The 23,507-nt window shown below is 43.2% G+C and overlaps 1 protein-coding gene across 1 annotated transcript in view; it reads right to left on the minus strand.

The window, feature by feature from the left end:
- DHX58 (DExH-box helicase 58) overlaps positions 1-23,507 on the minus strand; it is a 589,427-nt gene that overhangs the window by 494,382 nt on the left and 71,538 nt on the right. The window contains exons 2-4 of the mRNA XM_063458906.1: positions 21,416-21,583; positions 20,834-21,038; positions 6,716-6,906 (exon numbers count right to left, since the gene is read on the minus strand). Of these exons, the coding sequence (XP_063314976.1) occupies positions 6,716-6,906; positions 20,834-21,038; positions 21,416-21,583 (564 nt within the window). The remainder of the gene's footprint in view (positions 1-6,715; positions 6,907-20,833; positions 21,039-21,415; positions 21,584-23,507) is intronic.

The raw sequence follows: 23,507 nt of genomic DNA on the forward strand, positions 1-23,507 counted from the left end.
ATCCTAATCCAAAGCTCCGCCCTTCCCAGTGAAATATGTCAGTGTTTCATATCATCTCATCTAGGTCAGAACTTAATATACACTCAGTGTGTGCTAATGCATGTAGTAAGCGGAGCACTATAGGAGAGGGCCCGAAAGAAGAAAGAGGGAAGAGTGATAGAATTAGGGGGAGGTGATGGGGGGGGGGGGGGGGGGGAGGAGCCTAAGAGGCCAGAGGACTGCTATCCCATGGTTCCCATGTTTTGTGGAATGCTTTAGTAGTACCCCTCACCCTAGCTGTCAGGTCGTCTGTAACGGCTACCCAGGTATTGAGAGGGTATCTGCCGTTGGAGACGTCCTTTTCCCTGCAAGCTGCTGTGGAGAAGTAAAGCTGGTATAATCCCATCCACGATATCCAGAGAGAGTCAGGTTTAGCTGTAAACAGGAGCAGAGTAATCTTCCCAAATAATCCCCTTCCAAGAACCAGACGAGGCTACGTTTTGAAGGGTCAAGATGAACTGAGGACTGGAACACCCAGCCTGCTTACAGGACACTCCCAGGGGGAGGATGAAAACAACCAATCAGACGTATGGTAACACCCCCACGTCTCCTCCCCTCAGATAACCACATAACATAATTAAAATGTCCACATTTTTACACAAGTTCTGGATGTACCCCAAAAACAGGGGGTACAGCTTTAAATCCGGTAGCGCTGGATAGCTCTCCTTCAGGGGAACAATATGTCCAAAAATCAGCCCATTCGGATGTATAGTTCGGGAGATACAGAGTTCCAAAGTTTTGACCGACCGCACAGACCAACTAGCCGAAATTATTTCCATGAGTTTTGGCCTTGCGGTCGGTCTCCGTTCGCACGGTAAAAAGACCCGAAAATCTGGTCATCCATGCGAATCTCGGTGGTCGCTGAAATCCCCATAGATGGTTAAGCATAACTACCGAATGGTGGGACGTTCGGTAGTTTCAGTACGAATTTACGGAGGTCTGGAGGACTCAGCGGTGTTCGTCTGTTTGTGTATCCGTTTTCAGTTCCATGCGGTTACAGGCAAATACCGCTGTTCGTGCACAAGATGGCCGCGAACACGTGTAAAAGTCCCGAAATATCGGCCACCTATACTTTACACACGGAATTCGTACTGAATCATGCGAACGGTTTATTCTGTCGAATCCTCTTATATTTTACACTGTGGATTCACTTAAATCATGCGAACAGGAGACAATGAAACGAATAGAAGTTTGAACTGTAATTCCCTTGCTTGCTTCACAGCTACCAGGGACTTGTAAGGATCCGTTACATCGTCCATCAGCCGAGTCTCTTTGATTCTGTTCACTACATTGGCAGTGTGAGGCAGGTCCTGTTTTAGCCATGTGTGTGCCATAGCACGTCGTGCTGCTAAAGTGATTTTATGCAGTAACATTTGTTCCTGTCTGGTCCACCCGTCTAGTGATTTATTCAGGAGGTATACCCATGGATCTAGTTCTGGTGCCACTAGTGCTTTTATAGCCCTCTAGAATGTGTGGACTTGTGGACATCCCCACCACATATGTAAGTAGGTCCATTTCTCCCCACAGCCCCTCCAGCACACGTCCATTGTGGATTTGCACATGTGGTACAGTTTGACTGGGGTTGTGTACCATCGGAACATCATCTTAAACGACTGTACCTGTTGTGTGACACATACCGATGTCGTGCTGTTAGCTTCTGAGATTTCCTCCAATTCCACTCCCTCCAACTTTTCTCCCAAGTATTTTACCCACTGGTCAGTGTAGGGGAGACCCCACCACTCCCCTGTCTCAGTGCAAAAGTGAGTGTAAAGTGTAGTGATCAGGCCCTTTGGGGTTATGTCGGATGTGCATATGCGTTCGAAGAACGTCATTGTTTTTTTCGCGGCCTCTTTTATGCGTGATTGTCTAGCAAAGTCTCTGACCTGCAGGTATCTTAAGTACTCGACCGGTGTAAAATGATGTCCTTGTTTGAGCTCGTCAAATGGGAATAGTTCCTCCCCTTGGTATTTCTGGTATAACCTCTGTATTCCCGCCCTTCCTAGGTTTCTGAAGTCTCGTGCTGCCATACCTGGGCTAAATGCTCCAATCCGTAACACGGGTGTGAGGGGAGAGGGGGAGGTTGTGATGCTATATTTCAGCCCATAGGAGTCCCACAATCTGATAGAGTTTAGAATCATGGGGCAAGTAGCTCGGGCTATAGATCTATCTTGCCCAGGGACCCATATTATGAATTGGGGTAGGTCTGCGCCCATCATGAGCGATTCTATTTCCACCCATTTTCTCTCGTCTGGGGGGAATGCCACATCGCGACCTGTGTCATTTGTGCCACTAGGTAGTAAAAGAAAAGGTTAGGGAGGCCCAGTCCACCTCTCTTTTTGGGGCGGTAGAAGACGTGTCTGGATATTCTTTGCCTTTCATTTTGCCATATGAATTTTCCTATCATCTGTTGTATGGGTGCAAGTTGAGCTTTAGTTAGTGGGATTGGTAGTGCTTGAAATAAGAAAAGAATTATCGGCAGAATATTCATTTTAACTGAGTGTATCCGTCCTATCCAGGATAGGGGCTTATCAAGCCAATGTTCCATATCTCGGTTTAGCGTTTTCCACAGGGGTATATAATTGCATTTGTATAGAGATCCGGGATCTGCAGTGAGGTGTTTCCCCAAGTACTTTAGGGAACTCTGCTCTATATGTATATCGTGTGCGCTGTGTATTTTGCAATGTCGGTTGCCGTCATATCTATTGGTAGTGCGTTTTATTTGGACATGTTAGCTTTATACCCTGTGGCAAAGATCCCTCTTAGGGCTGCCATAGATTCTGCGGACCTCGTGAACGTCATGAACACATCGTCCGCGTATGCGCCACTACGAAGTCTTGTCCCCCCACTTTGACTCCGTGTATGTTAGCATGCTGCCTGATCGCCTGTAAAAGGGGTTCTAGTGCCAGGACAAACAGTAGAGGGGACAGTGGGCATCCCTGTCTAGTGCCATTATGTAATTGGAAGGGTGTCAGAGGGGCGCCAGTAATCTGCACTTGTGCCCGTACATTGCTGTACATAGCCTTTACCGTCGCAACGTATTCTGTTGGCAAGCCTAAGTATGTCAGTAGGGTGAATAGGTATGGCCACCTTCTCGGCGTCTATAGAGACGATCAGTGTTGGGTGGTCACTTGTTTCCATATGAGGTTGATGTTTCTACATGTGTTCTCGAAGAGTTGCCTCCCCGGTATGAACCCTACTTGATCCTAGTCTATTAGGGATTTCAGGTATGGGTTGAGCCTATCTGCCTGAATTTTAGCTAATATCTTCATGTCCTGATTTATCAGCGAGATAGGCCTGTAACTCCCAGGCAGTAGGGGGTCTTTGCCTGGTTTGGGTAATAGTACTATATTTGCTACATTTCAGGATTTGGTCCTCCGGTCCCCCGAAAGTCGTTAAAAAGTTTGCATAGTTGGGGGTGAGGACGTCCCGGAAGGTCTTATAGTAGGTCCCATTAAACCCGTCAGGGGCTTTGTTACCTTTCAGTCCAGTGATGGCCCTGTTAATCTCTTCCTCTGAAATTTCAGTTGCCAGGTGGACTATAGCCTCTTGTGGCAGCTTGGGTAGACGTAAATCTGTAAGGAAGTTGTGTGTTAGCTCTGTGTCTCTGTTCCCATCATTTCTGTCGTCCGGAGAGTGGTCGTATAGTGCTCTATAGAAGTTCGTGAAAACTTCTGCTATGTCTCTGGGGTTGGATTTTATAGTTCCATCATTATGTCTTAGGGACGTAATGTACGATCGTCTCTGTCTAGGCTTAAGGGTATTAGCTAGCAGTGTGTCCATCTTGTTCCCTTTTTCATAGAAGGTCTTTTTGGACCAGGTTAGGGCTCGGGAAATGTTAAGCACATGTTAAAAGTTAGATCGATGTTTCACTCCCACTAAGGGAACATTCATCAGGACATGATAAATGTCCCCTTGGTGCGACTGAAACAACGACCTATCTTTTACATTAGAAAAGTAGAAAAATATATACTAGTTATCCAAAAATGAGGAGGAGAAGTACCAAAAGGAATTTTTCATTCTCAACTCTCTATTTGGAGCTAGTATATTGAAAGCAACCCACACTCACACATGTATGTAAATCTTAAAATATAACCTTTAATGAAACCATTAAAACGAGATATCAAATATGAAATTGAAGAAAATTGTTAAATAAGGGCTGTGATCAACAGACCATTTAAATAAGTACTAAAGAGGCTAGATTGCCTTGGTCTAATAGCATCAAAAGTGGTTATTGGTTGAGGAAAAATAAATAAATACAAGATCAAAAGAAGCAAAAAAAATATATAATGATAGAAAATAAATCCATACATAAATTATATCTATAATCCCAAAGAAAAAAAGGGGGGCAGGGTAATCCTCAAAACCAAGATTATACCACCCTGGAGATAGTTAAATGTGAAAAAACCTCCTGGTAATTGCTAAAGAAAACGTCCCAGCAGCTATAGGACCTAAAGCAGCTGTCTATTAGGATTCGTTAAAAAATTAGGCTGATAGTGGCTAGGAGAAAAGCATATAAAAATCGTGATCAAAACTGCAAACGCCCTCCGTTACAATACGAAAAATCCTGTTTGCTAAATGTCCCTGCCGCTGGAGATAGAAACGACTAAAATACAGTCAATCTTGCTATGCTAGAAAATGATCTGGATATTTGAAAGGCTTCCTATCGGTCCCTAGTCTCAAGCTCCATTTCTAGCTAAAGTAAACCGGGTCACAGAACAGTGATCGTTTAAATATCCCGCCCTCAGTTCCCATTGGTTGATATTTTCATCAGCCAATGCTGGAAGGGGAGGGACAGGGAGTTAGGCAAATTAACAGATTAACCCTTTGTGGCCGGGTAAAAATTGGCACGTCAAAATAAAATCAGTAAATACTATAAATCTTTTAAGGTAAAATAGAAAAAAAGGAAGAAAAAATACGACAATGTAATCCTATTGGACAAGATGCTGCACGTAGTGTCAGACAAAGTACAGTCTCTCAAGACGATACTTTTTAGCAGTAATTATATGTATACAGACAAGTAAATATGTAGCATCCGTTTGAAACATGATGTCTAATGTTTAGTTATGAAGTAACATGCATTAGAATTGAGGCAGTGATTCTAAGATAGACAAAAAGTAAAAAAAAGTAAAAAAAAAAACATGAAACATAAAAATAAATCAAAATAAATAAATAAATACATGCAGTCAAATAAAGACCCAGTTGTAAATGCTGAGTCCCAATGTATCCACAGATAATTCATAAGTTCCTGACCTATAGAGAATTAAAGCTTTGTTTAATTATTAGTGGACAAAGTTAATGTTAAAAAGAAAAGAAATCAAATTAGTAATGATACAGGAGAATGAATATTCACATTTTAAGATCTATTAGTTTGATTCTTCAAACAACTTAAAGTGGAATTAAACCACACTCTAGGACAATCTTAGATTGCTTTAGGAATGAATAAATGGGGTGAAATTAAATTCTTCATTAAGTCCTTTGGGGTATAGAGTCTGAAACAGGTAGATCCAGCGGGATTCTGCCTTTAGTAGAGATACATTAATATCTCCTTTTCGATGGTTAAGAACAAGTTTTTGTATCACCTGAAATTTTAAAACTTTAGAAGCATAGTTGGTTCTAACATGTTTCGAAATTGGGGTTTCAATATGTATATTAGTTATGGAGTTGATGTGCTGTAGGATTCGTCTGCGTAATTGCTGATAAGTTTTGCCAATATACTGTAGCCCGCAATCGCATGTTATGATGTAAATGACATTAGTGGAGCTACAGTTGACAAAAGCATTGATGGTTACCTCTGTTGAAGTTCTTTTATTCCAAACAGACTTAGTAGGTAGAATAAAGTTACAGGCTTTACAATGGTCGCATTTGTAAAGACCATTGGTTGTCCGAAGCCAGGTGGAAGTAGAGGGTGTATTTGAAACAGGTTTAAAGTGACTATGCGTTAGTATATCCCCAAGGTTGTTTGCTCGTCTGAATGCCATTGAAGGTTGTTTGGTGATGGTGTTGCTCAGACTAGTGTTATATTGTAGTACCGGCCAGTTTCTGCTTAAAACTTGTTGTGCAGTATTCCAATGTTTGTCATATGTGCCTATAAACCTGGTCAAACTAGGGGTGGTACTAGGTTCCCTAGGTGGTCTATGTAGGCTTTTCGATCTATCCACACTTTTGGTTCTCTGGTAGGCTCTTTTCAGAATTCTATTCGGGTAACCCAGTGACTTGAATCTAGTTCTTAACTCTCTAGCTTCTTTCTCAAAATCCTCCTGGTTGGAGCAATTTCTCTTCGCTCTTAAATATTGGCCGTATGGTATATTGGCCTTGAGCTGATGTGGGTGGTAACTCTGCCAATGCAGACCTATCTTTTAACATGTGTCAATAAAAGCTAAGTATTATTTTACTACTAGTCTTTTGAGTGTTCTAATTTCCCTGAATATTGTATTTTTAATAGACCAGCACCGGGCACTTAACTTTGCTTTTCTTGGAGTACAAGCTTTTTGGATATATATATATATGTACATACAGAAATCATTAATATATTTCATTTTAATAATGTGGCCAGGTTATGGAGGAGTGGAGAATATATTTTACAATCATAGAATTAAGTTCAGTATCTGTAATGTGTGCTATTATTTATTTATGAATGTGTTAATTTTGAGTCTCTCGGGTTCCATCAAGATCTTACCTGTAGAATATGGTCTACAGCTTTTTCAAAGCTGTTTGCTCGACCAGTGCCAGGAGATGCTGTGAGTCCTAAGATCTGAGGCAGATTTCTTTCTTTAGAGATGTTTTTCTCAATGTAACTCTCCATCAGTCTGTTATAAACTCCATCTTTATGTGTGTGGTGACATTCATCGATGATAAGCAATGTGAAATCTTTGGGGTAAATCGAGAATTAGAGAGAGCATTAAAAAACAAACAAAAAAAAACTCAGTTTAAAGTCTTATTGTGGCAACATCACTTGTTGGTAGCTCCACCCCCAAACAGAGCAGGAAGAGAAATAAATAAATTAAGAAAGAGTCTACATGAATAAAAGGCCCCTCCTCCTTTAATACTGCAGTATTTTTTATGTCCTCAGTCAGACAGGAATTTTTCTTGAGATTTTTATTTATTTGGCTACCTTCCCATGTTTTCCAGCCTCTCGGCACATGGAGGACTTGGTAAGCAACCTAAATAAGCAGAACTAACTGGATTAGGTTCAGTATTTTTTATTGAACTACTACTACGCATACTGGGTATTATTTATCACTAGTTGAGGACTGGTATGGCTTTCCTTCAAGTTTTTTACTTGTGCCCCACCCCCAACTATTCTTCCATTTCAGGTCATTACAGGGAGATGTCCCTTTATTTCTTTCACTTCCCTCCTATTTGAGGAAAATGTGTTATGCTATCTGTGGGCATCTGTTCTTCTATATTCTTGCTGACCTCTCCATCTGAGGCAATGTTCCCCGGGCTCCAGTATTACTTTGAGCTAAAAGTTTTTGTCTCCCCTTCCTGGGCATCAGTGCAATTTCTACCTTATTCTTAATGCCTGTTCACTGTGTGTCTCACCCCTTCCTAGTGTTCAGCCCCAAAGAAATGTGTCTTCTGCTGACCATGTTTGAGCAGAAGATGCATTTTTTCCTTGGTATTACTTCAGCACACACTGCGCATGTGCTAACATGTCCACATTTAAAGGAACACCTTGCATTTCAGTTGCAATTTGTTCTAAGTAGGTCCTATGTGCTTTAACAAAGAAAAACAGTAATCCTAAATAATAAAGCACCCAGAATTTACCCTTTTTACTGCCCAAAAATTTAAAGCATGGACATTGGTTCCTAAAATCTATGCCACCATTACAAAAGTGGCCAAATGAACAATGCTTCCAACTTATTCCATGAGTTATCTTAGGCATACTTGTGCTCCTTACTGTTCGAGGCAAACCTGCTTTTTTTGGAATGAAGGTATCTAAAAAGCAGCTGATTGTAAAAATAATAAAAAAAAAAATTGCCTTTCTTCCCCTAGGGGAAGAATAAGCTCTAAATTATCTTTTCTTGGAGGGACAAGAGGTTTGAGGATTGTTCCTTTCACGAAGGCAGAACATAAAAACTAGGAAGAGAATACACTAGAAACTCTAATTAAAGAATGTTTCAATCTATATCCTCAGTTAGTAAAAATAAAACAAGGTAGGCACACTCCAATAATTAATACAAGCTAGCCACTTTGAATGGAGCTCTGTAAAAACTAAATAATGGGAGGACATATTACAAATGTTGCTGTTGGAACTATTTTATAATGGGGTACCAACAGATGTCCAGGAATGGGTAAGGGACCGCAACCCTACATCCCTCACGGAGGCTGTTAGGAAAGTAGACGACTGCCTGGATGCTCGCAGGCAACAAAAACCTGTAGTCAGTAAGACCGCAGTAAGACCCCTGGGCAGTCAAGCTACCCCACCAACACAACAGCACCACCCCGACAACTACCACCCCCACCAACCGCTGCCCAACCGAGGTTCCGCCAGCCTAGCTCTGTGCAATGTCACCACTGCCAGAGGTGGGGACACTACAAGCGAGAATGTCCACAACTCCGAGACCGATCCACCTGGATCCGACCAGGACCACCACCACCAAGAGCAGCAGCCCACTATTACCAGGACGAGATAACAACACCTTATGGCTCTGCAGTTCCAATCATCACCGTGGAACAGTGGGAAGTGCTGCACGAAGCAGATCCTTTACAGGCAAATGCAGATAACTAACAGCATCACAGACAAACCGTCTACAGCAAAGCTGTACAAGGACTCCGCGACTCAGGAGCCACCATAACTTTGGTCAAAAGCCACCTAGTATCCGACAAAGTCAAGACCAGCAGGACTGTGGCCATCAGGGTAGCCGGGGGAACAGTATACCGGCTACCTACAGCAAGGGTTCATCTACATTGGGGAGTGGGATCAGGGAATGTGGAAGTGGGGTTGATGCCGCAATTAACCGCAGAGGTTATGATCTGGGGAGGCTCACTTCTGCATTTGAGCCCCAGGCCCCAACCACAGGAGAAGCTCATCCCGTGGTCACCAGGGACCACACTACCGGAGGTTCAGCACACTACCGGAGGTTCCGGTAAGAGATCCTTCCCCTTCCTTAGACTGTGTCCCCTGGGCCCCCCCTAACGAATTTGCAGCAGAGGTGATCACTGACCCTACCTTACAAATATATAGGGACATGGTCGCATCTGACCAACTCAGGGGGGAGGGCGAGAGATTTATCTGGGGTTAAGCAGCTCTTATACAGGGAGTCAGACAAACAGATAGCCGGGTCAGACCCAATTGTTATGAGGCAGCTAGTAGTGCCGCAGCGTTACCGAGCAGAGTTGCTCCGGATATCGCATGATATTCCGCTATCCGGACATTTGGGGGTCAGTTGCACCAGGTACCGAGGGTAGGGAAAAGGGGGGACCGGCGGAAGGTAAAACTGCACCTGCTACCCATAATTGAAGAACCTTTCAGTAGGATAGCAGTAGATTTAATAGGCGCACTTCGGAAACCTAGCTCTTCTGGCAAGAAATACATTTTAACTGTTGTAGACTATGCCACTAGATATCCAACGGCGGTGGCTCTGACCAATATACACGCTGAAACAGTGGCCGAGGCCCTCATGCAGATTTTCTCCCGGATGGGGTTACCCAGGGAGATCATCTCGGATCAGGGTACTTAATTTACCACGGAGGTCACCCAACACCTCTGGAAGTTCTGTGACATTAAGCCTATCATCAGTGCCCCTTACCATCCCCAGACCAATGGGCTCTGCGAACTGTTCAATGGTACATTGAAACAAATGCTCCGAACCTTCGCCGAGACCCACAGGGACTGGGAGCGATTCCTGCCCCACCTCCTCTTCGCTTACCGGGAGTCGACCGGGTTTTCCCCATTCAAATTGTTATTTGGGAGAAGAGTAAGAGGGCCCTTAGACCTTATTAGAGAACATTGGGAGGGAGACCGGAGCACAGATGGTACCCCCATCATACCATATGTGTTGGCCTTCCGAGACCGCCTAGAAGCATAGAAGCATTGACTAGGACGGTAAAGGAAAACCTTCAGGCAGCTCATATTTGCCAATGCACATGGTATGATCGGGGCGCCAGGGACCGTAGCTTCCAGGTTGGGCAGAAAGTTTTAATTTTAAAACCTGTCAGACATGATAAGTTACAGGCCGCCTGGCAGGGCCCTTATTGAGTGGTGGAATAGAGATGTGACACCACTTATATAATTGGCCCCTGCACAGGAACTGGAGGGCGACGCATGCTCCATGTGAACATGATGAAGCCCTACCAGGAACGCTCAGAGGAGATGACCGCTATCTGTGCGCCCAACTCTGACAAGTTTGACAGCCTTCCCCTCCCAGACCTGCTGGGTGTAACGCCGGCCGCTTACGTTTTTTTATAATACGGCGCATGCTCGCTGTAGCCGGCAAGTAAATGCCGACGTAATTCGCACGCAGCCACGCCCCCGGACCTTTTGGGGGCGTGGTTTTAAAGCAATATAAAACCCCACACTATAAAAGGGCGTCCCTGACAGTTGTAAGGCACCCTAGTGTGGTTCTTGTTGGTTCCTCTAGTGCTTCTTAAGTGTTTGTTATTGACTTTTGGCTTTCCTTTTTGACTATTCTACTCTCTGGTTCCCCGTACTTTGGCTAGGTTATATCGTTTAGCCGTCTTCCGTACTCCCTTGATCTCTGGCTATCCTTTTTGACTACTCTAAACGTTAGTCTGGCCATTCTAAGGTCCGGTATACGTTATGTTCTGGGTTACAATCTGTGAGAAGGGGTCACTATCGTGACACTGGGGTACGGTCGGTTGTCTGGGGATTTAGGGGAAGTTGCGCTGGGAGACTGGCTGAGCCCCCAGGAGCATATCGAGGTATAGCAGCTGCTAAGGGAGAAGCAAGATATCTTCTCTAACATACCTGGATACACTCCTTTGGCCACTCACAGGGTGGAAACTCTAGGACAACTACCCATGCGCCAGACCCCCTACCGCATCCCCGAAGAGGTGCGGGAGAATATGCACAAGGAGATCGATGAGATGCTCCAACTGGGGATGATTGAGCCATCAGACAGCCCCTGGGCTTTCCAGTAGTCTTCGTACCTAAGCAGGACGGTACCTAACCGTGTCCGACGCCTATCCTATGCCCAGGATAGACAAACTGCTAGACTGGATGGCCAGAGGCCAATACCTCACTACTATTGATCTGTGTAAGGGGTATTGTCAGATTCCCTTGGCCCCGGACACCATCCCTAAGTCAGCCTTTGTCACCCCATTCGGCTTGTACCAATTTAAGGTCATGCCGTTTGGGATGAAAAACGCCCCGGCTACCTTCCAGTGGATCATGGACCGACTCCTAGATGGGTTCCAGGACTACACCTGTGCATATCTAGATGATGTTGCCATCTTCAGCAATACCTGGCAGGAGCACTTGGCCCATATAGGAGTGGTTTTAGACAGGATTAGAGAGGCCGGTTTGACGTTGAAACCGGCCAAATGTAGTATAGGGATGGCCGAGGTACAATACCTGGGACATCGAGTGGGCTGTGGGAAACAGAAACCAGAACCAGCCAAAGTAGAGGCCGTAGCTCAATGGCCTAAAGCTCAGGCGTTTCTCGGGACGGCAGGGTATTATGGGAAGTTTGTCCCCAATTATAGCGCCCTGGCCAAACCCCTTACCGACCTTACCCGTAAGAACCTTCCCTGCCAAGTAACCTGGACCCCGGAGTGTGAGCAGGCATTCCAACATCTGAAAAATGCACTTATCAATGCCCCTGTCTTGACAGCTCCCAATCCAACTAAACGTTTTCTTGTTCACACAGACGCTTCTATGTTTGGATTGGGGGCAGTACTGAGCCAAGTCTGGCCGATGGCGGAGAACATCCCGTGGCTTACATCAGTCACAAGTTGTTACCCAGAGAAGTAAGCTACGCCGCCATCAAGAAGGAATGTCTGGCTGTGGTGTGGGCCCTAAAGAAATTACAACCGTATTTATATGGACAGCCCTTTTCCTTGCTCACGGATCACAACCAGTTAGTATGGCTGAACCTGGTGGCTGGGGACAATGCCAGGCTGCTGCGCTGGAATTTGGCGCTGCAGCCCTTTGGCTTTAACATTCAGTACCGCCCGGGCAAGCAAAATGGAAATGCTGACAGGCTGTCTAGACAAACAGACTTTGAAAAATGATCCGTAAGCAGGCCGGACATCCCCTAGCCGATCCATGTTGGATCACACTGTATATGCCGGCTTGTGGGCAAGGGGGAGCAGTGTAGCGGATTGCATTAAGGCTGTCCTCAAGAATTCGTATTAAAAATGCATTTGTGTAATTGTTCCCTTGTATAACTGTAAGTGTATGTATCTTTCGTCTGCTTGTTTGGTAGTTTTCATACGAATGAAACTACCAAACTATCAGACCACCCCAGTGAGAAGTGTGCCCCTCGTTAAGATTTCACACTCTGTAACCGTAGCTTAATTGACCGTGAAATTGCCAATTCATGTGTATCTGTGTGGTCGCCGTTCGGCATACGAACTGCGTGGCGGCGGCCATCTTACACAAGAAAATCTCAGCGGTGTTTGGTCGTCGAGCGTCTGGAACTCAAATCGGACACTCAAACACCCGAACTCCGCTGAGACCTCCAGAGCTCCATAACTCCCGAACGAAGGGACCAGTCATACGCATATGAGATTAGCTGTGGATGGCAAATATTACTGTGTGTTTTAACTACCGAACGGAGACCGACCGCAGGGCCAAAACACATGGAGCCTTTTTCGGATGCTACCTCATGTGCGGTCGGTCAAATGTCACCTTCTATCTAACTCCCGAACCCCTGGTCCGATCTGGATCTATCTGCCTGTTTTGGGGTACATCCAGAAGTAGGGGAAAACTACAGTATGTTTAATGGGATTATGTGTCACACTGAGGGGAGGAGATGTGTGGGAGGTAACGGTTACACTATTGGCTACTGTAATAATTACTGTGAATCCCTCCCTTGCATGGGAGAAAGCTTTAAAAGATGGTTGTGTGATTAAAAGTTCAGTTCTGCTCCTGATGCTGTGTGTCGTCCAGTCATTGGGATCTGTATTGTGATATTCGTGGATTACCTTGCTTGCTGTGACTATTGTTATATGGGATTTTATTACTTGTTCCTGAGCCTCACTGGGATCTTTAGTGGAGTTAACCTGTGAAAGACCAGCTCTCCTCTACACAGAGAATCGTCATAGATCTGTCAGCCCCTCATACCTCTTCTACTCCAAGTCTCAACTCCCTCATTCCCTCCGAAGAGTTTTCCCTACAATATGCCACTATAGAAGATGTCATCACAGCCTTCACGTAAGCAGGGGTCGGAGCCTGGCTAAGTAAGACAGACATTACAAATGCCTTCAAACTACTGCCTATCCACCATACACTCTGGCACTTACATGGCATCAAATGGGCAGATAAGTATTATTTTTTTCTCCCGCTTAACCTTTGGCTCAAAAAGTAGCCTCAAAATCTTCGACACATTTGCAGAATCACTTTGCTGGTTGTTACTTACCATTTCCAGATGCCCCATAGTCATCCATTATCTGGATGATTTCTTGCTCATCGAAGAGAACTTCTTTCCCCCCAGAAGTCACAAAGAAACCATTAGTCTGTTTGACCACCTGGGAGTCTCAGTATCCCCTAAGAAAACCGAAGGTCCAGACACAATCATTACATTTCTGGGTATACAACTAGACTCTGCCTCCATGCAAGCTAGTTTACCACACGATAAAATTACAAACATCCTCAACAACATCAACCATTACATCTTGCTGGGTAATTGCAACTACAAGGAGCTTCAATCTCTCATAGGTTCCTTGAACTTTGCTATGTGCACCATCCCTCAAGGGCGTGCTTTCATATCTAGACTTCTCTGTCTTTTTCCACATTTCCAACACGACAACCATAGACTGTCTTTAGATGTTCACGCCACGGCAGATCTGCACACGTGGAAAGAATTCTTGACCACCTGGAATGGTAAAAGCTTGTTCCTCCCAAGATTGTTTGACATATCTCCAACCATATGGTCAGACGCGGTGTCTACCACGGGTTACGCAGCAATCTTTGAGAACGAATGGCTTTGGGGTAAGTGGCCTGAAGAAGTCTATGACTTAGAAGGCCTTTTTACAACCTCAGCTCTTTTTGAGGTTTACCCTATTGTAGCAGCTGCCATGGCGTGGGGACATTTATGGTCAGGCTTGTCAGTCCGTTGCCACACAGACAACCAAGCCACATGTCATATCATTAACAAAGGCCATTCATCATCCCTAACAATCATGAGATTTCTCAGGAAACTCACGTGGTTAGCAGCATGTCACAATTTCTACTTGGTCTGCTTTTATGTACCGGGCATAAGTAACATGGCAGCTGACAGTCTGTCTCGTTTCAACTTTCAGGCTTTTCGGCAAGCACTCCCGTCAGCAGCGCAAGCAGCCACAGCCGCCCCTCCGTTCCAACAGCTAACTATGGACTAGACCTGATCATGCAACACAGCAGGGATCTGTCCAAATTGGCACTATGATCCAACACTCACAAAACATACAACAGAGCCTTCACACTTTTCTCAAGATTTCTATCTGACCACGGCATACCCCAACCTTTTGTCATGTCATCTATCAAAGCCTTCACTTCTTTTTGCCACCTTAAACTACACTTATCTTACAACACCATCAAATTATATCTTACAGGCATTCAACATCACATGCTAACACTACAACCTGATACACATAGTTTCATGTCATCTTATCAGATAAAGAACATACTCAGAGGTATTCAGAGATCCGTTCCTCTGCATCCCCCGCAGAGATTACCTATAGATAACACACTTTTCTAGTCTTTACCCGACCTTTTAGACTCCAAACCTTAGCACTCTACCACCAACACAGTCATCAAAGCTGCCATGTACGTAGCATTCTATGGGTTCCTCAGGCCAAGATAATTCACTACTATCACCACCACGCAGACAGACAGATGTCGTCTACGCACACACCTACGCAAACACATGGATCACTACATACTATCACTACCCCAGTCAAAAACAAGCCAACACGCACCTCCAGTGAAGATTTCACTACCTAAAACAAATGGTGTCCAGTAACGGCTCTAGATTCCTACCTTACACTTACCACACCACCACCATCACAACACCTATTCTCACTACAAGGCTCTGTACTCACTTCCACTACTTTCATGAAATACATCCGATCCCTGTTAACCATGCTAGGTTTTAACCCTTTTTACTACTCATGTTACTCCTTCCGCATAGGGGCGGCCTCCACAGCTTCCAGCGTTAACATACCGGTGCACATCATTAAATCACTGGGGCATTGGCATATACAACTTACATACCCAAACCTACACAAGAATTAAGAAATTACTTTAAAGAAATGTCTGGATAATTGTATATATATATATATTTGTTGACTGTATTAAATCTTTGGTTATTCACTTTTTGCCCTCTTTATTTACAGGCCTACTGTTTCGTCGGTATTAGCACACCACAACTGACTTTGCTCTTTTATACTATCCTACGTTCTTACTTGAACCCTACTCCATATATTGCTATTAGCCCCTTACACAAGTATTAAGGCCGTTTGGCCTGTGATTGTGGGAGGGGCTTAAATTAAATCACTCCCTTATATATATTATTATTATTATTATATATTTACCTGACTCCATACTGATTAAGGTCAGAGTCTGAATGCCCTCCCACCCACTCCTCATTTTCAATACTTTCTTTTTCCTTCTATTTTCTTTACTTTCATTACTCCTCGGTGGGCCCTCTTTATTTACAGGCCTACCGTATCGTCGGTATCGGCACACCACAATCGACTTTGCTCTTTTATACTATCCTACATTCTTACTTGAACCCTACTCCATATACGACTATTTGCCCCTAACACAAATATATATATATATATATATATAGTCCAGTGATGTAGATAGCCAGTGATGTAGATGTTTACTTGTGTGTGTGTGTGTATATATATATATATATATATATATATATATATACATATATATTTGTGCTCGGAATTTATCTAATACGTGATGGAATGTAGAAGGAGAAGCAAAGTGTGTTGAGGTGTGCCGAAACCAACGTACGAGTAGGCCTGTAAAAGAGGGCCCACAAAGGAGAAATTGTTAATATAGATGGGTGTAGGTGGGTGGGGACAAACAGCTTGCACAACAAAGGTAAGTAGGGGGCATAGGGTTTATATAGGACCATAACTCCTCCCATAAATTCAGGCCAAATGGCCTTCCAACTTGTGCTTGGAATTTATCTAATACTTAATGGAATGTAGAAGGAGAAGCAAAGTTGGTTGAGGTGTGCCAAAACCAACGTACGAGTAGGCCTGTAAAAGAGGGCAAAAAGAGGATTCAAAGAAAACACACATTATTGCAAGTTTATACGGCTTGTGTTTAAGAGCTTGGAACCGCTGATGCAGCGCTTCTGCGAAAGGAGACCAGTGAAGGAAGCCATGATGTAGCTTTCCTTAATGGAATGTTTAGACGTGAAGTAATGGATAGTACTGATAGTGTGTGGCTGACCTTGGATACGTAAAACGGAGTGACAGCATAGGAGGTATAAATAAGATGCTTGATATGTAGGTTTAGAGGAAAAGGCAAAAAAGTTAAAAAGTTTAAAAAAGTCTTGAATCAAGCAAACTCTACTTGTGACATGGAACAATATACAAAGCCCTGGAGTGAGTGATAGAGTAGTCGTGAAACTGCGTGAAGCGTGCGTATCTGTATGAGGTGTAACTGTGTACTTAGTCCAAGATTATCTCATGAAAACGTTGTATTCTGGATTGTATGTAGTAGGTCATAGGGAGACCTTAAACTGAGCGTGAAAGAGCTTCAGCGGCTGTGTTGTGGACACCAGGAATGTAAAAGCAGACTAATAAGAGCTGAGAGGTTGCTGCCAGCCAAGTCAGCCTGTGAAAATAGCCACAAAATGGTTAGCGAGGATGGCCGCCCGAACGTAGGCCAGGTGCCAAGGTGAAGGGTGAATAGATAGTAGATTAAAGGCATTGGATAAGTCCATCTTGCTCAACCAAGCCTTACTACTTGTTAAGTGATAGCTTGTATGGCATGATCGATTTGCGTAGTGCAGTGAGAACTCCATAGCGGGAATGAGAGAGTTTGATGCTGGGAATGGATTCAGGCTGTGCGGTCGGTCTATTTCTGCCCTGAAAAGTTACAAAGTTACAAAGTCCCATCCGAAGGCGGCGTTCGAATCGTCGAACTCACTTCGACTTTTGTCGAAGTGTCGAAGTGGAACCGGGGTTGCGTTTAGCAGTGTTCAATAGTATAATGGAGGTCTATTTTACACCAAAATGACAAAGTCCCATTCGAACGTCTGTTCGAATCTTCGAACGGGACTTAGCCTCCAGCCGCAGTGTCGAAGGGTAGGGGAAGGTACAGGTCACCGCGTTCGACTGGATTAAAATGGCCGCCGCCACGTGTTCGACTGTCTAGTGGCGGCCACTTCGACTGCTTCGGCGCTTCGACGACTTCGGCACTTCGACTGCATCCGAAGTGCCAGTTTAAAAGTACAAACCCTTTCTTTGTACAACACAGTTAAAGGGCCATAAACAGTATACCAAGATCCATTAGGCCCAAATGCAGTTCTTAAAGGGCAATACATCCCAGGGCCATAGTCGCAGGGCAGGAGGCTAGCAATCAGTCCTCTCCAATGCCCAGTGGCAAATGGCAGTTTGTCACAAGGTCTATGATCAGACGTATTACAGGGTATAGTGAATTTCTACATCGATGGGAATGGTACGCCAAGATGAGAAGTGTGAAGACCATAAGGAGGTGATCGTGAACACAGCGTATGACTGCTGTGGACAGAAGGTGGTCCACCGTAAGAGGGTCAATGGGTGCAGATAATAGGTTAGGGCATACGAGTGTACCTGTGAGAAACCCGGCACCAGAATCTACCAGATGCCAAGCTGGGTGTAAATGCAGATAGTATTTTAGGATAACAATGTTAACCTTAGTTGGGCGTATCTTAGGTGACAGATGGGCTGCGTATGTGGACTAGGTGTAGGTTCTGGAGCAGAAGTGCAAAACCCTGCATGTAGTGAAATAGCATACCCCAGGATTAAAGTCACAGTGCACCCAAGCCTTCCCCAGAAATGAAATGGTCAGCCCATCTTGTCCCTCTGGCCGCCTCCCTTACTAGTGCGTGGGGTGAAGGGGTGGTGAGAAGTGGAAGTAGCTGTCTCTATGCGAGAGGCAATGATAAACAGAGGAATGGAAAGCTTTGTTAAGTCGTGGGTGTCACTCTTTGGAGTACTGAAATGTCGCCAAGAATATAACCTTTGTACTGTAGGGAGTCTTGTGAAGTTAAGTAGTGATGTTAGTTTAAAGAGTCCAGTGGATCCACCAAATATTAAAAAGCTGTTTGACTGCAAGGTTCCCTTCTAATTGCTAGGTTGGTAAATGCATGGCAGTCTGATCAGACAAAAAATATATAAAAAATTGCAAAAATAGGAAAAATTACAAATTTTAAAAAGTGATTGCAAAGAATAAACAATTTTTTTATGTAACAGTCTCTCAGTGGAAGAATAATGTAGATATACAAAAATTGTTGGATCTCACCAAAGATGTTCGAGGTTCTTTAAATTAAGTGGATCTAATCTGAATCGGAAGAGTCCTAAAATATTACTGAAATTTAGGAAGCATTACCATTTTAATAGCTGCTATTCATCATGGGACGCCAGTGTCCCGAGTGCACAGCCCAGATCACACAAGACTGGACAGAGAATGACAACCATAGTAGGATACAAAGATTATTATCTTCCACGGAGGAAAGAGAGCGTCAACGATCCCAACAACAGTAATATACTGGACTTGACATTTTACTGTATATCCAGAACCTTGAACATCTTGATCCAACCATTTTTGTATACAGGTGATACTCAAAAAAATTTGAATATCGTGCAAAAGTTCATTTATTTCAGTAATGTCACGTAAAAGGGGAAACTAATATATGAGATAGACGCATTACATGCAAAGCAAGATAGTTCTAGCCGTGATTTGTCATAATTGCGATGGTTATTGCTTACAGCTCATGAAAACCCCAAATCCACAATCTCAGTAAATTAGAATATTGTGAAAAGGTGCAATATTCTAGGCTCACAGTGTCCCACTCTAATCAGCTAAGGGTCTCTGAGCCTTTAAATGGTCTCTCAGTCTGGTTCAGTAGGAATCACAATCATGGAAAAGACTGCTGACCTGACAGTTGTGCAGAAAACCATCATTGACACCCTCCATAAGGAGGGAAAGCCTCAAAAGGTAATTGCCAAGGAAGTTGGATGTTCCCAAAGTGCTGTATCAAAGCACATTAATAGAAAGTTTTGTGGAAGGGAAAAGTGTGGAAGAAAAAGGTGAACAAACAGCAGGGATGATTGCAGGAGAGGATTCTCAGGAAAAGGCCATTCAAAAGTGTTGGGGACAAGAGCCACCACACACAGACGTATCCTGGACGTGGGCTTCAGATGTCGTATTCCTCTTGTCAAGCCGCTCCTGAACTACATACAATGACAGAAGCGTCTTACTGGGCTAAAGAAAAACAGACCTGGTCTGTTGCTCAGCGGTCCAAAGTCCTCTTTTCTAATGAGAGCAACTTTTGCATCTAATTTGAAAAACCAAGGACCCAGAGTCTGGAGGAAGAATGGAGAGGCACACACTGCAAGATGCTTGAAGTCCAGTGTGAATTTTCCACAGTCTATGTTGATTTGGGGAGCCATGTCATGTGCTGGTGTTGGTCCACTGTGCTTCATTAAGTCTAGAGTCAACACAGCCGTCTACAAGGAGATTTTGGAGCACTTCATACTTCCTTCTGCAGATTAGCTCTATGGGGATGCGGACTTCATTTTCCAGCAGGACTTGGCACCTGCCCACACTGCCAAAAGCACCAAAGCCTGGTTCAATGACCGTGGGATTACTGTGCTTGATTGGCCAGCAAACTCGCCTGACCTGAACCCCATAAAGAATCTATGGGGCATTGCCAAGAGAAAGATGAGCGACATGAGACCGAACAATGCAGAAGAGCTGAAGGCCGCTATTGAAGCATCCTGGTCTTCCATAACACCTCAGCAGTGCAACAAGCTGATCGCTTCCATTCCACGCCGCATTGAGGCAGTAATTGCTGCAAAAGGGGCCCAAACCAAGTACTGAGTCCATATGCATGCTTATACTTTTCAGAGGTCCGATATTGTTCTATGTACACTCCTTGTTTTATTGATTGCATGTAATATTCTAATTTACCTATATAGTGAATTTGGGGTTTTCATGAGCTGTAAGCCATAATCATCGCACTTATGACAAATCACGACTTGAACTATCTTGCTTTGACTGTAATGCGTCTATACTATATATTAGTTTCCCCTTTTACATTGCATTACTGTATATAGATGTTTTGTGGTTATGCACCTTTCTGTATATGTTATGTTTTTGTTTATCAACATTTTTTTTATTTTCTCTGGAAGATATTCACTGAATACATTTTGCAATATTCTAATACTTCATGCATTGGAAGTCTTTTCTGTGTGTCTGAGTGTGGTATTAATATTTATTGAATTATACAAAAACTATAAAGATTTGAGCATGCAAAAAAATAAAGCATATAAAGGAGGCCAAAATCAAGTGTCCTTTTAAGACTATATTTAATCACACTGCAGATCAAGGAAACATTAACAAAAGTAAACAATTGCAACAAAGCGGCAGAAGCCACCAGCCAGTAAGTCTCACCAGTCAGTTTGACATATTTTTCCTCACTCTCATGGATCAGTGCGTTTTGCAGGATCTGAGCAGTGCAGATGATAACATCATTCTTCTTCACAAAGTTAGCAAAGAAGCACTTCTCCTCATTGTCCCCACTAATCTCTATAACTTTAAATCTGTCCTGGAGAAATGGCTTGAATTCCTTTTCATAATGCTGATGTACTAGATGCACCTGCCAATACGGAAACAAAAAGACATAGCTTGCGAACCAAACATATCATTAATGGGTTAGAGACAAATGAAGGGGCATAATCAACCAGCAGTCATAACAATCCAAGCAAAAAAAAGCCTTTTTTACTTTTTTAGGATTTACTCATATTTATTGAAATTCGTACACTAGTTCATTAGTTTAGGTGGCCTTTGGACGGCAATTACCATTTTCGTCAGTCAATAGATGACTTGACTTGTAGAGCATTATGGGAGTTGTAGTTCCATAATAGCTAAATGTTCACTATTGGGATTTTGTGCTGTGATGAGCCTCCCACCCTAATACAAAAGATGTTCCATGATATGATGCAGAATAAAAATTTCCCAAATATTCTCTCATACCTTATTCACGATCATAGCAACTTTGGCATTCATCTTGGTCTCAAGATGCCTCATTGCCACATACAATGCTGCTCTGGTCTTGCCACTGCCTGTTGGGAGCCAGATTATAATATTTTTTCCCTCCAAGGCAGGTTTAATAACCTCCCACTGATAATCACGGAGTTCCATCTGCAAAGTGAGAACACATATTAGTAAGATTTCATTGTCCATCTTAATGTGATTTAACAGATAGGAGGAGAAGGGTCATTACCTACTAGTACAAAACATTGCCACGGAAAAAAAGTGGTCACAACCAATTTATTCTTTTTTTTTTGTTTTGTTTTATGAATGCACAACGGATATTTTAAGGGATACTATAGTTTGTAAAACAATGTTTAGGTTAATGTAGCAGTTTTGGTGTATAGATGAAGCCTCTGAAGTTTGTCTGGCAGATAGCCATTAGAGGAGGAGTTTATGCTGCAAGATAATTATTGCAGTTTCTCAGAAAGTGTAATAATTACCACGGTAAGATTATGGGACATGTACATTGCACACAGACCACTTCAATGAACTGAAGTGGTCTGGGTGCCTACAGTTTCCCTTTAATAACTATTACTAAAAATGTGAGATCTGTTCTCTAATTGTAAGATAATTGCTGTTTCAAAATAGATAAAACAGAAGGTGGAATATTTAGTTCCATATCTTGTGTTTTAGTCACATTAAACCTGTAAAAGGAACATTTAGTCTTTTTTGGAGAAAAGAACCTCTTGAAGATAGTGGGTTTTTTTAGGTCAGTCTGCTATCCTCCTTAGTTTTCAAGTAGGCAAAACTTTAGTACAGATGACGAATTCTGCTGTTGGTGTCTCATATAAAATAAAACACAAAAGAAACCACCAATAGTGTAATCCAGTATATACCATGTCTTAAGTAAAATGAAGATAAAATACACTCACAAGGAGAGAGCTTCCAATCAGCTCTTAGATAGGGCTCTGAGCGGTACAATCCCAGGATAAATCTGGAGCTGTTCTCTTTAGATGTTCACAATGTAAAAACGGCATATTAAAGGAATAAAACGAGATATAGTGCTCACCATTTTAAACAATAGTACTTTTTAAAAAATATATAAAATCTACATGTAATTTCAAGAGCACCTGTTGCTCAATATCAGTTTGGGTGGTATGATCCCCACCAAGGATATATGAAGGTAGATGTGGAGGTTCAATTAGATTAATAAAATAAAATACAGGATAAAAAATACATTAAAAATAATAATACAAGTTTGAGGGTAAAAACAATGTTTACTGTAATATGCCACACAAAATAAAACAGATAAAATAAAAGTCCTTCTATATGATCTGTAACGGAACGCCTGGAACCCCGACTGGGCACCTTCCGCTGACGGATGCTCTTAGTGCTTCCCGAGAGCTCGAAGCACTCCACCAGACACCATAACTACCGCAGACCCCACAAACCGCCGCAGCTTAGTTGGGGTCTCGCCGTCTTCCACCCACTCTGGACCCAAGACCAGGATCCAGCTTCCAGTAGGTAGACCACTCTTAAATCCAGAGAGCAGGAACAGGAACTAGAACAGCTCTTACAAGAGCTAGTGATTATACTCTGGGGAGTATAGTGATTATAGCAATCCCCAGAGTGTGGTTCTTCAATCCCCCAAACATGAGCGAAGACTTCATGAAGGGGTAAAGCAGGTCTGTTTAATGGAAGCAAGCACTCACAATTTATACAATTCCTCAGGCCAGAGGCACATCCCCTGGACCTGATGGTATACAGGCACACAAAGGACACAAACCAATCAAAACAATACAACAATGTCTGACACTCCCACATACACAGTAAAATCCCTCCCATCCAGGTACAGAAAATATCTCTAAAATACAACTGCAACAAAACACATTAAAATAAATAACTAATATTCCATGGAACTGAACCCACACATTTAACCTATCCCCAGATAGCTCGGTTCTGAGTTTTGACCGCACGCATGATTTCATGCCCAAAACAGTACCACAGAATTTGGCTGTGCGGCCGGTCTATTTCCAATGTAAAACATAGTTCAAATAGACGAGCGGCAACCGTTCGTGCAAACAGTCAATGT

The sequence above is a fragment of the Pelobates fuscus genome, chromosome 6 (assembly GCF_036172605.1).
Source record: "Pelobates fuscus isolate aPelFus1 chromosome 6, aPelFus1.pri, whole genome shotgun sequence".
Classification (NCBI taxonomy): Eukaryota; Metazoa; Chordata; class Amphibia; order Anura; family Pelobatidae; genus Pelobates; species Pelobates fuscus.